A 16,601-nucleotide genomic window follows, 5' to 3' on the forward strand; every position below is an offset into this window, starting at 1 on the left:
TGAGAAACTTGGGTAGGATTCCAGAGTTGTGCGCAGCTATAAATAGTTCACTTATGACACTCTCTCTCTTTTGTCAGTCACATCCAGAAATAATGAAGTCTGTCAGAGTATATGTTAAAGATAAGAAGATGAAAGGTGGCTTGATTCAATTAAAGCATGCTAGGTGCGACCCAATTAATACCAAGTTAGTGCGTCGCATCCTTCTGCTTCTTCACTCTGCTTTGCTCTGACTTAAAAAAAAAAATGTAGGACCAGATTCGCTGCTACATCCCAGCTATGCTGAGACCTAGGGGACAGTGATAAATAACCACCTGGTGCTGTTTGTTGTTTCCTGATTCAAGCCTGCCCAAACCATGAGGATCACACTGAGGGGAGTTCTGTTCTGTCGGGTCCTCTTCCCTGTCGTGTCCTCAACACATCCACTTCTTCCCCTGTGTTGGGATATCTGGTTTTGGGTCTGGCTCTCCTTTAGTAACTTTTTGGATACCACTGACCTATGCAGGAATTATGGAATTGGGGAACAAAGGGAAAAGATTTTGATTGTAATTGAAAAAGATGTTTGTTGAAAAACATATTAGTTATCCCTGACAACAGGAATGGAAATGGAGACGAAGAACTTGAGAATCAAATACATTTCTTTCATGCATAAGCCTTATGGAAAAACCTAGAGAATTCAAATGAGATGATAAATTTTGTTTGGTTTTTTTGGACCATCCTTCATAAATCAATAGAGAACTGTACCCCTCCCCTAGAATTGTGCACCATGAGCAGAAAGCAGGGGCCAACTTTAACTGATATCGTGCTGTCCCATCCCCTCCCAGTATGCGGCCTCCCATCAGTTTCATCTGTCGCCCTCTGCCTCTGAAGTTTTAATTTTGTCAGCTGGCATGAAAGGGAGTAGAGGATCCTGAAAGGGGCTGTAGCAAGACTCATGACATCTCATGTTGTTTCTCTGGGCATTAAGGAAAAAAGAGACCTCCCATTATCATGCCTGATGATAGAAAAATGAAACCCCTATTGTATTTAAATACATGTCTGTTCCAGAGATGGATTATCCCTCATAGGAGGCAGATTGGCAGAGAGGAATGAGGAACCGGGTAGGGAGTCAGAATTTCTACTTCTGGCCGTGCTGCCGACTCCCTCTGTGGCCTGGGGCGAGTCACTTCTCTCTCTCTGCGCCTCCTCTGACAAATAGGGAGAATGGCATTGACATGCCTGCCACAAAGGGACTTGCTGTGAGGATTCCTTAGCTGTTGCCACAGAAGTGCGCCATATTTTATTGTTTTCTTCCCCGCCCAGTGCTACTGGCTGACTCAATATATGTCAATGATAGAAAGTAGTTTGCGCCTCTAAGGGTGCATGATCTCACTGGTGAAGAACTCACTTGGGGTGTCTTTCCCTTTCACCCGTGCAGGGGTCTGTTGTTTCATTCTCTGGGTTAGAGAGCCTGGAAACAGAAAGAGGAGGAGGGAGAGAGATTTAAATAGTCAGAAAGAAGCAGAACCAAAGTGGTTGCGGGAGGTGAGGGGCATCAGCACAGAGGCTTACTCTTGAAAGCCTGACTGGATAGGCAGCTTGGTTCCAGTGTAATGGGGGCTTAATAGTAATAAGAAGCAAGATCTAACTTACCTCCTTCACAACTGTCAGCCGAAACCCAAATCAGTAACTCTGAGCACAAACGGATTTGCTGACTCTGCAGATTTGGGAATCCCATAGCAAAGGGGGATGAGGGAGAACCGAGGAGGCAGCGAAGAAGAGGTGAGGGGCAAATTATCATAAGTTCCACTGTTTTTATTCCTCCTCATTTCCTCCCCCGCATGTTTCCCACCTCCATCCCTTCCAATTCCCCCTTGAATGCACACAGTTTTCAAAGCACATGTGGAAAAGGGAAGCAAGAAAAATCCCCCTCTGCCTGTGTTTCAAATAAATAAATAAAATAAAATCCCAGGTAGTGAGGAGGCTGCTATGAACATGCTCTTGACAGGCACAAGACTGCTGGGCTGAGGGAAGTCTGACTGAAGGGTTAGGCTGGGGGGGGGGGGGGGGGGCTTCTCTTTTCCTTTCAGCTCTCTGCAAGTGGTGGGTTCTCCCCCCCCCCCCGATAATAAGGACAGCATCAGAAGCAACATGCAGTGGCTAAGGGATGGCTCAGGAATGGTGAGTTCAGGTAGCTATGTCTTTCTCTTTTCCTCCTATTGCAGTACTTGGAAGGGGAAATAAGCCTCAGTCCTTTCTCCAGACTCTTTCTTTAACTCTCTGTCCTTGAAAATCATTGATCATGCTGTAGCCATTTTAGGGACCCTGCATTACAAAACTGCTGAGCCAAAGAAAAGATTAAAAGAAAGAAAATGACATGGCAGAGATTTGGCAGGTTGGGGGTGGCTTTCTGGAGGGGTGCATGTGTGTGAGGAATATCATTTTCCAGGGATTAGTGTGCGGTGTGTCGGGTGAAACCGCTGGGTGAAGAGAATCACGGAGGGAGATAAGAGAACGGGAAATGGGGGTGTTGGTTGTCAACAGCATTGTTGCAAGTGGAACCGATCCGCTCTGTCTCTTCCGTGGCAGATGAGTTGGGGTGTGTTTTATTTGTTACTAAGCTGTCACGTTCCTGCTGTCACTTGGGTCTGGACTGTAAAACACCCATCTTAAAAGCGGAAGCTTCAGGAAAGCACTTTTAACTATGACAGCCAATTTACAGTAGTTCTTGTTGCTCGGGACTGGAGTGCAGCTTTGTGTTGATTTTTGTTGTTGTTGTTGTTGTGGTTGGGGAAGCCAGGGAAATTCCCCCACCTCAGGCAGGGCTATCTGTTCAATAACTTCTGGACTGAGAGACACAGTTCTCCCTTCCTTCCCCAGATCTCTCTCTCCTGTAGAACTGCCTGTGCTTTGTAGTGTTATTTGCCTGAGCCCTTTCTTGATACACTAGGCTTTTTAATTTCAGTACAATTTCCCACTGTTGCTAACACCGCTGCATCTCCACCGAGGGTAGCAAATAGGGGAACCGTAGTGTAGACCGGGTCTGAGCAGGTTTAGCCAACATAGTGCTTAGAGCACCGGGGGTCTCCTGGGAGCCCAGTCTACATTTTGGCTATCACTGGTGGAGCTGAACTGATCTTAGCCGTGGTGGGGAACATTTCAGAGGAAGGCCTAGTATAGAAACAGCTGTAGGTTACCCATTGATCCCAGTCCATAGCTTTGAGACCTTTCATGCAGGTTCCTCCTCCATCTTCCATCCCCTCTGAGAAATGTTATACAAATTTGAGCTCTAGAGGTTTACACTGCTTAAAGACTCTGAGCCCATGATCTAAGCTGAATATAGGGGTGTGGGCAGCTGCCCTTATGTCAGACACCATGGTATTTAGTATATAATGTTTGTCTAGCGCCCAGTACCGATTCAGGATTTTTTTTTTCTTTTAAAAACATCCAGGCTTTTAATTTCTTCCCCTCTCCCCTCCCCCCCCCCCAAATTCCATCCACCCAAGTGTAATTCTCCAATAATGACATTCTCCCTGCTCCAACTGGTGTCTAAGCAACCGAAGTCACCCCACACGAATTTGCCTATTTACATTTTCAGAGATTATCAAGTTGAAAGAGAGCAGTGGAGAAAGGCCCAATGGCTTTTTTCTCTTTTATTTTACCTCCTAGGCAACTACTGTGCTGTGATGGATGTGTGTGTGCGGGGGCTGGGGGAACTTTTCTAATCGCTACAGTCAAGACGAGGTGCTTTCACTCCCTCTTATCTGTTGATCTTTCTAACTATTTGTCATCAGGAAGTGACACTTTATTTTTCACTGATCATTCAAAGCCTCTTTCCCTACAACCCCTGTTTTAAAAATAAAATATGGAGACTGCCAAAGAGCCTATAATATTTTTGTAAACACAGTCTGGGAGATTCTTTTGAAAGTGAAAGTTTCGGCAGATGACCGATTCTGAAACAGATTTGATCCAGGAATGACCGAATACCTCTAATTCCTGCTGGGCGGGGGTGGGAAATGAATCCCAGTGCCATGACTTCTGTAGCTTTTTCAAAGGGTTAACAACCACAGGAGTATTGAAATTATTCTATCTATAATTTGCAAAATGGAGCAGGCAATTGATAAAAACAAATAAGATTAGCATAGGAGATATTTATGAGCCGTAATGCCGCAGCATGGTGTGAAGGGGCTTACATGGTTTAAGCGATTTAAGAGGTTCCAGTCTTCTCTCAATGTTGAATCAAAGCTCCAGCATTTTGGTAGGGGGCGCTATGACGCTGCAGGTGCTGTCTCTTGGCTGAGCTGTGAAGCTGAGTTCCTGATCACGTGGGCATTAACAACTCTGTACACTATTCCCAAGACAAGGAGTGTTAACCCAGATGTCCGGGCCAAATTCCAATCCAAATAGTTATATTTCGTCCTACTATTCCTCCCGTGGTTCCCATTGGGTAAGTTACTTTTTACTTTCTCTCTTTAAACTGTTGGGTCATGTTGCTGTGCTCTGTTGAACAGTTGACATATTCCACCCCAGATGTAGCTGCCCTTCAGTGGAGGCTGAAGTGATCGGAATATATGTAGTCTAGAAAACATCATCAGAAAAGCAGTGCAAAAATGTAAAATGGTCTTATAACTATTACTTCTGAAGTGAGGTTCACTATTGCACTCACAGATGCTAGGCTGCCATAGCCTATGGTATGACAGAAAACCTTAACCTCTCATCCAAATGAAATTAGACCTGTTTTCATGAGCATCCATCAAGCCATCCACAACAGTTCTCACTTGTATAGATTTCATTGTTTTATGAATACTGATTAAAAGACATCAAGAAAAGTATGTATCAGTTACAGCCATTGGGCCAGATTCTGCTCAGTTGCATTAAGTGTAAAACTGAAATAACGTCATTTATTTATAACATGATACATAAATGCTGCTTTTTATTATTCTCATAACTAGATCAAGACAAGGAGTTACATGCATTCCTTTTCAATGCTAGTCACATATCAGAGATACAGATCCATATATTTTACAGTTGGTCGCAACTTTTATTCTGGTAGTAGGCTGTTCTTTATTTCTAAACCTGCCACTTAAACCTTGCTATTATTCTGTCATATTAAGTTGCTGGGTTTCTGTCTGTGCTGCTTTTTATTTTTTAAACAATTAATCTTTTGCCAATTACGCTAGCTTCCTGTGAGGGTATTTTACATGGTTCATTGGTATTGAATAGGTTGCTAAACTCTGCCAGTATCTGTTTCTAACCCTGCAAGCTGAAAATAAATGTCATTGCTAGTGATAAGAATAAATATACACAGTCGATCAGCAATGCAGGTAAGATGATTGTCCGGGTAGGAGTTTCCTCACTGAGAATATTGATCCATCATGAAAATCAGATGAGCCATTTTAAAGTCATCCACACAATATGGTATTTTCTGAAATGCCCCCAAGGTGGATTAAAGAAGTATGGGTTTTTTTCAAGCATTATCTGTATTTATTAAAGAAAATAGAAGCTTGTATCTGTAATATGTCTTTGTTTCTTCTTTGAGTCTCATTCTGGGCTCAATCCTGCGCCCACGGAACGCAATGTAAAGGTTGCTATTGGCTTTAAGAGGTTCAGGGTCAGGCCTCTTTAAAGCAGATTATCGCAGCAAACCTTATTTTGTACATTTTTTAAAAAAAAAAAATCAGTTGCTGATTTTTCACATAATCATTTAAAAAAAATCCAAATTCTTTCAAATCAAAGTGGATAAAATGTGACCTGAAATGAAACAAAAATTAATTACATGAATACAAATGCAAAAGCTAGTGGAGAGGCCACGAGGAGCGCAAATCACCAGCTGAACTTCCACATAATCTTTTCTAACTTGTTTTTCCCAGTTATCAGTATGTAAATCAAACAGTCCTCCAGGTAGCACAGCCGACTCACACTCCAGCATTTGAATGGGTTCAATGTCAGAGAAAACTGGCTGAGAATCTGGACAATTTTCTTTTTTTAAAAGCTAAAGATCAACTCAGGAGATAAAAACCTCCCAATGCCCATGTGTAGGAGGACAATAGGATTCATTTGAGGAGGCACTGAGCCCCTCCGCTCCCACTGAGATTAAAGGGAGCTGAACACACTCAATGACTTGCAGAATCTGGCCCATTGTGATAATATGCACAAAGAGAATTGTACTGTCCTGCAGAGTGGATTGGGGCACTCAGAGAAGGAGAACGCTGCACCCTAACCCAGAGTTTTCATCACTGCTGTATGCTGCATGCTAACTGAGAAGGGCCCTTTCTCCAGAAAGAGAATGGTTATTTCAAGTCTATTCCCATTCATCTTGGTCTCTGTTGTCACAGAAGATTGACACTTGGGTCAAATGTGCACTGGTTTTCTGTGCTGTTGATTAGAAATTCCTGAAGGATTAAGCTTGTTTCATAGTGGAATTTTCCCCACAAATTATTTATTTTCTGAGCATATGTTGGACCATGATGATTTTCCCTCCATACCCATATCCTATACCCTTAAGACAGTTAGGATGTCTCAGCGTTAGTCTCCCACTGGTTTTATTCTTACATGAGTGCACAGTAAACACATGGGATAATAAATAGTTGATAATGTAATAAATAATAATCAATACCTGGCATGGGATGAAGGTTGGTTCTGTGACTAAATCATAGGACAGAATCAGGAGACCTGGGTTTTATTCCCATTTGTGTCATAAAGTTGCCATGTGAACTTGGGCAAATCACAGTCACTTCACCTCTCTGTCAATTCGCACATCTGTAAAATAGACATAATAATAACTTCCTTACTTCACCAGGGTGATGTGTTGATACTGTTATTAATATTTGAACGACACTTTGAGATCCTTGGATGGAAGGTGCCAGAGAAATAAAAAGTATTATTTGTATAATATCAAGTAATATGCACCCATTGTGAAACCAAAAGCACCAAGTGGTTGGTCTGTCTGCCTGTCAATCCATCTCATGTCCATCACTGTAGTATTTGAGCATAGCAGTAGTCTTACTTTGCACTGACATTATATTTACTAAGAATTGATTTGTTTGAACGTAGGGATGCTTAAAAAAAGACTTCTTGAGAAATCTCTGAAATGCTTCACGTTCACATTCACATCTATTTATGGCATTAGCTTCTTAAGCTTCTAATTGTTGCTTTGGTGATCTTCCAGCCTGGCTGTTAGTTTGAACATGACTAATTCTTCCAGTGACTAAGCTGTTAGATAACAAAAAATCATCAAATTGTCTCAGCCTTCAATAGTTTCCATTGTTATGAAAAGACATCTTGTCTTAAACAAAACAACCAAAAAACAAAACACCTGCCTATTATGTAATGTAGATAACCAATGGAAGGTGCATAGCATTAGAGAATGACCTAAATTGCAAATTTTGGTTTGAGATTATGAAATCCCTAAAATGTGAACACTTTTAGATCACCCAGGGTTGGGAGTTCAATCCTTGAGGGGGCCATTTAGGGACCTCGGGCAAAAATTGGGGATTGGCCCTGCTTTGAGCAGCGGGTTGGACTAGATGATCTCCTGAGGTCCCTTCCAACACTGATATTCTATGATTATGATTAAGATCCTGGTATCTGACTTGGCCTATTATAGAGAGAGGGGCCAGATGCAAACTCCAGATCCTGGTTCAGGCCCCAGTTCAGCAAAGCACCTAAGAATGTGCTTAAATCCCATTGACCTCAATTAAACATAACACATGCTTACGTTTAAGCACATGTTCAAGTGCTTTGCTGAAATGAGGCCTCAGATTTTGAACCCCGCTTCCTCTCCCACAAAATTCAGGACTCAAGCTTCAGACATGTAATGTATATTATATCTAAACTAAATATTACGCTAGGAGAATATTAAGGTTGCACAGTTAAGAACTCAGAACACCGGAAATGCCAAAGCTGAGGTTGCATGCTTAGCTCCACCCCATTTGTTTGTATGCATTACCATGCACCTTTCATTATGTAGTCGCATACTGTTTTTCAAAGAATCCAACATAATATCAGAGAATTTTTTTCTGCAACCATAGATACAGGTTTCATCTTCTGCATCTGTATACTGGTCCACATCTGCCAGATAGACATAGTGACTTTCAGGCACTTTCTGATAACTCTTGTCATCTCCATGCCTGCCAAAATTTCCCAGTATACTGTAGCCACTTTCTTGTCATAAAAATGTCACCTTTGGACTTTGATGAGGGGGGTAATCCTCTGGGATGAGGACGGTAATCTTTGTTGTAGTGGACTATTGTACTGTATTATATGGAGGATCAAATCCTGTACAGATTTTACATGGTGCATCCCCATCGCCGTCAGTCGGAGTGTACGTAGTGGTGTCAGCCAATGTGGAATATGGAATGAATCTCCTCTGATTTTAAATAAGAAATTGATGTAAATTTCAAAAAATGCAGATAACATTCTCACAGATAAAATATGACAATAAATCCATACATCCAGTGCCATCCGGTTGGAATTGCTACTTTTTCCTGGCATACTGGTGTAATCGCTTTCATTGAATGGGTGTCAGATCACTGGGAATTCACTGGGCTCTTCTTTCATTTGTGAGTAGATGCTTGTGTTCTGAGAGGTGCTTCTAATACTCTGGGTTAATTTATATGAGGTACACAAGGTCAGTGTGTATCCTAACAAGATGATGTTCGTCCAGTACCCACTGTTCATCTTGATGAGGGAAAATCAGGGCCAAATATAACCAACAGCCTCTGTAAGGGGCAGGAGAAAAACAAGCAGCTGGGGAAAAGGAAAAACCAACAACTGATTTTTAACCAGTCCTTATTCTTTGCATGTGGTCTAATGGTTAGAACAAGGAACTGGGAGTTAGGACCATTGGTTCTATTCCCACCTCTGCCACTGACCTGCTTTGTGACCCTGAGCTAGTTGTGGAATTCTCCCTGTGCTCCACTTTCCTCATGGATAAAAGGGATGTGTTTATATTTCTTGTAACAAGGCAGTCTGCTTCTTTAAGGGCCAGGGGGCATTTGGCCAGCCTGCCCTGTTCTGAGACAGAGCCCTTTTTAGAACAGGTATTTGGGCTGAGCAGAGGGGATTATTAGACCCTGCTGGGAAAGGGTCAGATGATTCCTAGAAAGGGCTGAAGAGCTTGGTGGAAGGGAGGAGCTGGGGGAAGAAAGTTGGCTTCTAAAGCAGGTGGGAGAGATGCAAGGGAAAGGGCTCCTGCAAATAGCTTTGGGTTGGTGTTCCTTTGTGAGTTCTACATATAAAGAATTAAACTGTGCCCTGAAGGAAGGGCCTGAACAGACTTTTGGCATGGCAGCCCTTCCTGGGCTGGGGAGACAGAGGCTAACAGCTTAGTCTTCCCTATCCTGAAAGGCTAATAGGAGACTTAATTAATGACTGTTAGTCAAACTTCGTTAAGAACTCCCTGGATGAAAGTTGCTAGAAGAGTGCACTACATTATTGTTATTGGTATTTCAAATTCTCAGGCCTTTGATAAGGGAGCAGTGTGAATTTCTTACATTACATCAGGGGAGGTGCCTTGACCAGATCTGATCTTAACCCATGCTCTGAAAAGGGAGACTCTCTGTACTGCAAAGGTCTAATTAAACCATCTCTTTACAAGGATAGCCAACAACCCACAGCTGAGTGGAAAACTTTCTCTTCTCCTGCCCTTTCCTCTGAAAGGATTATGGTGTTGTTTGTTAGTATGTACATCATGGATCATACTGTTTTCATTCTGCCCAACATGTCAGCACTGCGCTATTAATTGCTGGACCTCATCAGGCTTAGACAACTGAAAACATTCTATTAGATGTGCTCTTTAGCAGCACAGGACAGGTGATGCATTGACTTTTAAAGAATCTTACTATGTTGTGGCAAAACTGAAACACATCCTTGATTCTCACATGGAACAGCTTTTTATCCTTTCTGCTTTTGAGCACCTGGCTCCTTCTTCCTCAAGTACACCATCAGGCACACTGCCCATGGGTTCTGTAAGATTGCTCCCAGAAGGTGACATCAATCTCCACTTGCAGCCATCAGATTTCATGTGGAGATCTTTGCAAGGGTGTGAGAGGAAACTGAATGTTCACCTTCAACCTATGGGGCAGGGATAGCTGCTACCATCCTCTACAAACCATGGGGTAAATCTAATCAATGAACCAGCACTTCCACCCAAGGCTTATCTATTCCCAAAGCCTTAAATGTGTCAACCTATTGGGGATGGCACAGAGATCCTCTTCCAGGACAGGCAGGGGTGCAAGGACTCCTGTAGTCACTCCACCTTTTCCCTTCAGCACTGTGTGGCTTAGTGCTGTGGACAGCCTTGCATCCATCCTCTGTTTCCTCCATAAATTTCCCCCGTGGAGAATGCTGAGGGCTACTATTTCCAAGCATTTTTTTGAAAAGCAGAGTGAGTGTAGGCATGAGGTTGTGCACTGAGCCTTCAAGGGGTACAGAACACACCAGGGTAGCCTGGGAAGGGAGTGGGCCAATGTGACATTAACCCAGCTTAGTACCCTCAGGTTTCTGGACTGTTGCGGGGGCTAAAATGGCCTCAGTGTAAGTTAAGCAGCCAGGGAGCTAAGTTGCAGCAGTTCTGCCTTAGCTGCTTACAGGCAACTCTGCAACCCTCAACACACACCCTTAATGTGTCCCCTCCTGCTCATGGTCCCACCCATGTACACCCTGAGGTGGCCTGCATAAGGCAGTTGGTAGCATAACAATGCAGTGCCTGCACCAAGTATATTCTCCTTCAGCTGGCTGGGGATTTTATAGCATCTCCATCAGCACAGAGGGGTTGTACTTGTAACATATAGGAGAATCCATCCAAGTGCATGTCCCTATAAAGTGTCTGAGAAAAACAGAGGGGAGGGCAGAAGGTGAGCTGAGCACCAAAACAGGCCTTGTGACCATGTCTGTTACCGCTTCAAACCACAGCTTCAGGGAGAAAAAGGAGGGAAGCAATTAGCTCCTCAAAGCAGAGACTAGACAAAGCTGGGAGCATTTCTCATATGTACGCCTTTCATGAGAGGAGTAAAAATGTCAGTGTTTGCCTGGTGGAAACGTCACACAAGGAACGAGAAGGGGCACTTTTCCAACCCAAAATGACTTCTGCAATGTCCTGCAAGTGAGTTGTACAGGATGCAAGACAGGCTGTCCCATGCAGTTCAGGACAGGGGGCAGCTGACTTATTTTAACCAGTTGGGATAAACCAAGAACTCACTGGAATCTTTGCCCAAAATGCCAGCTGAAGCCAATGCCTGAACCCCGAGCAGGGATTTCCCCACACCAAGTTCCCCTATCAGCCCACCCAGTGGTCAAACCAACCAAGATGAAGAACATACCAAGAATATGTCATCTGAAGGTTCAAGTGGTGTATCTACATCTGAACAGCCCAAAGCACAAATACAGCTACTTACTGAAGATACAGTGTCTCCACAACCAAAAGGCAGTTCCTGATGTTTGTCGGTCAAACTTTTCCCATTTATTGAAGTTACAAAAGATGGCTACTGGTGCACCTCTTGCAAGCTTATGAATAAGGAAAGCTTCCTATTGCTACAACTGGTAAAAGTGGAGGAGTTTGGTTTGCCAGACCAATCAGCAAAGCCAATGCTGACAAACTATATGAAAAGGCTGCAAAACACCAAGTCTCTGGACTGCATTGACATGTAGAAAGCCTTACAAGCCAGTCACCGTGAAAGCCAATTTTAGAAGTTCTTTATGAGATGGTTAATGCTGGAGACACAACACAGTTTATGTGAACAAATATGGCTATCACATCATACTTTCTATTTTAGCAAGAGATACCACACACTACAAACTAGAGGCCAATGTTAAGTGCATTGACACTTGTTAACCCTAGGGTTGGACGCTGGTTCCGAACAAGACCAGCAAATGCTCATATCTTTCTGCAAGAAACTCAACTGACTTGTTAGAAGCATGCAGTACAACTGTGAAAGATTCAGCAGTTGAAAAAGTGAAGAACTCTCTCACCAAATTCAAAAAAATTTACATACATGGCTGATGAATGTATTGATGCAAATGGGTGTCAAGTATTGTCATTGCATATGTTATCTTGATGTTAGTGGTAGACTAGTAGGTGCATTTCTAAATGTTCAGGTTATAGAAGATACATCGACTGCATCTGTGACAACCTGCATCTTAGAAGAGTTAAATACTTGTAAATTGGACCACAAATAGATGGCTGTTTGTGCATTTGATGAAGCTGCAAACTTCTCTGGAAGACACGATAGAGTAGAAGCTTTGCTCAGAGAAAAGTATAACCCTAATCTCTCCTATACACACTGCAGAGGCCATCTTAACTTCAGTACCGAAAAAGATAATGGAACAAATAATTAATCTATTTTCAAATATCTAAAAGATAATAAGGTGATAAGTAAGAGTCAGCCTGGATTTGTCAAGAACAAATCATGTCAAACCAACCTAACAGCTTTCTTTGACTGGCTTTGTGAATGGGGGACGGGGAGTGGTAGATGTGGGATATCTTGACTTTAGAAAGGCTTTTGATACTGTTTCACATGACCTTCTCATAAACAAATTAGGAAAATACAACTTAGATAGAGCTACTATAAGGTAAGTGCAATAATGGTTGGAAAGCCTTTCCCAGAGAGTAGTTATCAATGGTTTGCAGTCATGCTAGAAGGGTATTTCAAGTAGGGTCCCGCAGGAATTGGTCCTGGGTAAAGTTCTGTTCAATATCTTCATCAGTGATTTAGATTTAGAACCATTTGGCTTTTGGTCACAGATTTAGTACTGACCAAACAATAAGTGACTGGACTGGAAGCTCTTACTATTTAATTTCTGCCCAAAATTCATAAACCAGGCCCTGATCCATTTGGAACATAGTTTCTTACAGCTGTCGTTTTAACATAGCTTGTTGTGTCTGAAAAGCATGTTATCATTACTAGTAACTTGCGATCAAGATTTCAAAAATAAATCAAATTGGGAAGTGTCACTATCCTTATTCTTAGTTTGTTAAAAACATATCTCCTGTAAGAGGCTGCTCTCAGCATGGGGCTGGATGTGAAATTTAGTGACTTCTTACTGTTGTACACAATAGAGACACAAGGTGGGTGAGGTAATATCTTTTACTGGACCAACTGCTGGTGGTGGGAGAGACAAGCCTTTGAGTTAAAGATACTCAGAGTGTCACAGCTAAATACAATGTGGAATAGATAGTTTAGCATAAGTAGTTAGCCCATGTTCTGGGTTGTACACAATGGCTGTTTCCTTAGCTGTTTTATGCCAAAAGAATATGATGTGGATTGTGAATTCCTTCTGAAAAACATGTAACTGTACTAAAAACACAGTCATACTCTACCTACCTGTCTCAGGATCTTATATTGCCCCCACACCCTCGTATCTGAGCACTTCACAATCTTAGTGAGACACTATTATCCCTGTTTTACAGATGGGGGAACTGAGGCACAAAGAGACTTGTCCAGCTTCATATAGGAAGTCTGTGGCAGAACTGGGAATTTAGCCCAGGTCTCCAAAGTGTCAGGCCCTAGCCACTGGACCATCCTTCCTTTCTCTATTAGTGAATTCAGAGACAGCAGAGATTTCAATGAGAATTGAACTATTGAAAGCATAAGTCCCTACTGCTTGAGCTAAAGGAGTGTCTCCTTTAGTTGTGAGTAACGCCATTATATTCACAGGGGTTATCCCCTAGTGGGAGACATGATCACATGCCTTAAGCCAGTTTAGTACAAATGCAGATATGTGGCATGAGGCTATGGGAACTGGTGCTGCTTCTTTAACGACATATGTCTGAAAATTAACAAGATTACAGTTGGTATTTTTTCAGTGGCCTCTCCAATTTTCTCTGTATTCGAGTCCAGTACATTAAAAAAAGTGAAATTTCTCAGTGGAAGCTACTTGGACCATTCCTTCTTTGTATGGTCTGTGTTATGTCTTCAGAACTGGCTCCTGACTTCTGATACTAAAGATGTCATCCTTGAACTCTCATTGTAAACTGTGGTTGTGAAAGCTCCTGTAATGTGAGTGTATGTGTATGCTGTCCCTGCGTGTATACACTAAGGTTATGGGGTAGATGGCCACAAGGAGTTCAGATTTAGATTTTTGGTGTTCAGCACAAAGAATGACACACTTGCATCTCTTCTCTTGTCCATGCTTCTGCACATTTGTACCCTTTCGAGTGTCCTACCAAATATTCTGCTGAGACACATAGTGGCAATTACCAGATGCCATGTTTGTGAGGCTAGCACACAACAGAAGCCCCTACTGATTCTGTTTGTAGGATGTAGAGATGAGTGTGAGCCACAAGGCTAGGTTCCAGATCCAAACTCCCCCAGAGTCCAAGGGCGACTGGGTCTGGGATTTTGGTTTGGTCCATTTTAGAGACGGAGACCAGCCATAAGTTAGGGTTCCTCTCAGTGGTGCAAGTACAGAGGTATGGTCCGGTACGCCGTACCTGTAAGATGTTTATAACCGGTACTTCATATCACAAAGACACAGAAGGAGCAGAACGTGGGGCTTCCCAGCAGCCCCACGCCAGCAACTCCATATCAGAGGACAGGGCTGAGGGCAAGGCTGGGAGTGGTACAGCTACACCAAAGGAGCTGCTGCCGGTGGCCCCACGTTCTTCTCCTTTCACTATTGTGGTACCGGGGAGAGTCCTGAACTGCGGGGCTCTCCCAGGAATCACAGTGGTGAAAGAAGCAGAACGTGCAGCTCCTCCAGCATGGCTGTATCATCCCAGCCCTGTCCTCTGGTGAGGCTGCTGTACAGACCCCAGACAGGAGACGCAGCTGCGTGGAGGGGCTGGTGGTGGGGCTGGTACAGCCGCCCTGCAAGAGCTGCCGGTGTGAGGTCACCCAGCGGCCCAATGTTCTGCTTCTTTCACCACTGTGGTTCCAAAGAGCCTTGCGGTTCAGAAGTCTCCAGCGCAGTGGGAGGAGGACTGAGCCCCCACCTGGTAACGTGGGATGGATCATGGGGTGGGGATAGGGAGAGCACAGGTGCCCCCAGCTGTGGGTGCGGCAGGGAGGAGTCACGTGGGGAGGTCATGTGCCCACCTTTAGCTGGTGCCCTCCCTTTGTGTCCCTCCAATGAGTGCAGCGTACTGGCAAGAAATGAATTCTACTTGCACCACTGTTTCCTCTGAGTTTTAGGTTAATCAGATCCATTGCAGTTAGAGGAGGAGTCCGTGACAAAGTTCAGACCCAGAATGGAACTTCCTCAAAGTTCAGAGGTGTTCGGATCTGGGCGTTTGAAACAGGTTTATCTGAGCTAGAAAAAAACAGCCGGAGGAGAATATGAATGAGTTTGGAAAATTATGACATCCACGCCCTTTCAATGTAATTTGTCCTTCTGGATAGTTTGAATTGGTAGAATATATGCATCAGGCTGAAGAACCCTAGAAACAGTCCTTAAAACTAGAAAGTGCAAGTTCAGAGAGAAATACTCCAGCAGATCTGTCAGGCTGGTGAAATCTGGTCAGTGTGTATTAATGAGGCAGTTGTGTTGTTTTGGGCAAGTTTATAAAGCAACTTCTTGTAAATATGCAGGTGGAAATCATCCTTCACTGTCTCCTCCTGAATGAGAAATGTTCTGTTTGAACTGAACCAGGGACCTCAGCCATTGGTGATGGCGTTTTGCTTTTATTTTTTATTATTACTTTTTTTTTTCAAGGGAAGCAGAAGAATCCATCTTACATAACACAAGCCTACACTTACTCCTGACACACATCAACACAACACAGCACAGGCTACACTTACTCTAGACCTACTGAGAAAATGGTAAATATTTTGTAGTCTCAGTCTAGCTCCCAGTAAACAGAAACAGAACATCACAGAAACCATTAGCAGCCTCAGCAGAAGCCATAGTGTGGATGAGCCATGGAGCTTGGACTCCCCTCCCACCCCAAAAATATTCCTTCCTTGCCAGGATGGGCTGAGAGTGTGGGGCGAGCTTGCACAGTTACTATCTGGGCTGTACCTATTCTGTGAGCTAAAGATCCAGCACAGTGATGGACAATCTGTGGCCCGTGGGCCGCACACAGGCCATCAGAGTAATCCACTGGCGGGCCACGAGACAGTTTGTTTACATTGACCTTCCGCAGGCACGACCACCCACAGCTCTCAGTGGCCCCGGTTCGCCATTCCCAGCCAATGGGAGCTGCGGGAAGCGGCGTGGGCTGCAGGGACATGCTGGCTGCCACTTCCTGCAGTTCCCGTTGGCTGGGAATGGTGAACCACGGCCACTGGGAGCTGCGGGAGGCCATGCCTGCGAACAGTCAATATCTCACGGCCCGCCAATGGATTACCCTCGCGGGCTGCAAGTTGCCCACCACTGATCCAGCACCTTTCACCAGCACTGAATGTGACAGACTGGCAAAGTGGGTGGCAAATCTGGTGCCCGGCCTGCTAGAAGGTAAACGCCTCTGCTGCCAGAGAAAGGACTTTCTCTTTTAGGGTCAGTGGTAGAGGCCTGTTCTTTGGTGTGGAGATTCAAACCCTACTGGCAACTTAGGAAGGAGTCTGTTGCATAAACTCACCCAATAGACAGAGGGGAAAATAAAATAAGCCCAACAGCAAATATCTATTTCTTTAACACACCTTTAAATGACAGCTCAGACCTACGGCCTGATGCTAATCTCACACGGG

At 43.8% G+C, this 16,601-nt stretch overlaps 1 protein-coding gene across 9 annotated transcripts in view; it reads left to right on the forward strand.

Annotated features, from left to right (window-relative positions):
• Window positions 1–16,601, forward strand: part of ARHGEF9 (Cdc42 guanine nucleotide exchange factor 9) — a 314,624-nt gene that overhangs the window by 143,595 nt on the left and 154,428 nt on the right. Inside the window, exon 1 of one of the 9 annotated variants that reach the window (XM_038416964.2) lies at window positions 1,990–2,157. The exons of 6 other annotated variants lie outside the window; for them this stretch is intronic. In XM_038416964.2, the coding sequence (XP_038272892.1) occupies window positions 2,128–2,157 (30 nt within the window). In that variant the 5' untranslated portion in view covers window positions 1,990–2,127. Of the gene's footprint in view, window positions 1–1,989; window positions 2,168–3,893; window positions 4,424–16,601 lie in introns of those variants that run through there. 2 more of the 9 variants (XM_038416969.2, XM_038416961.2) reach the window with 2 other exon arrangements.

The sequence above is a fragment of the Dermochelys coriacea genome, chromosome 9 (genome assembly GCF_009764565.3).
Source record: "Dermochelys coriacea isolate rDerCor1 chromosome 9, rDerCor1.pri.v4, whole genome shotgun sequence".
Taxonomy (NCBI): domain Eukaryota; kingdom Metazoa; phylum Chordata; order Testudines; family Dermochelyidae; genus Dermochelys; species Dermochelys coriacea.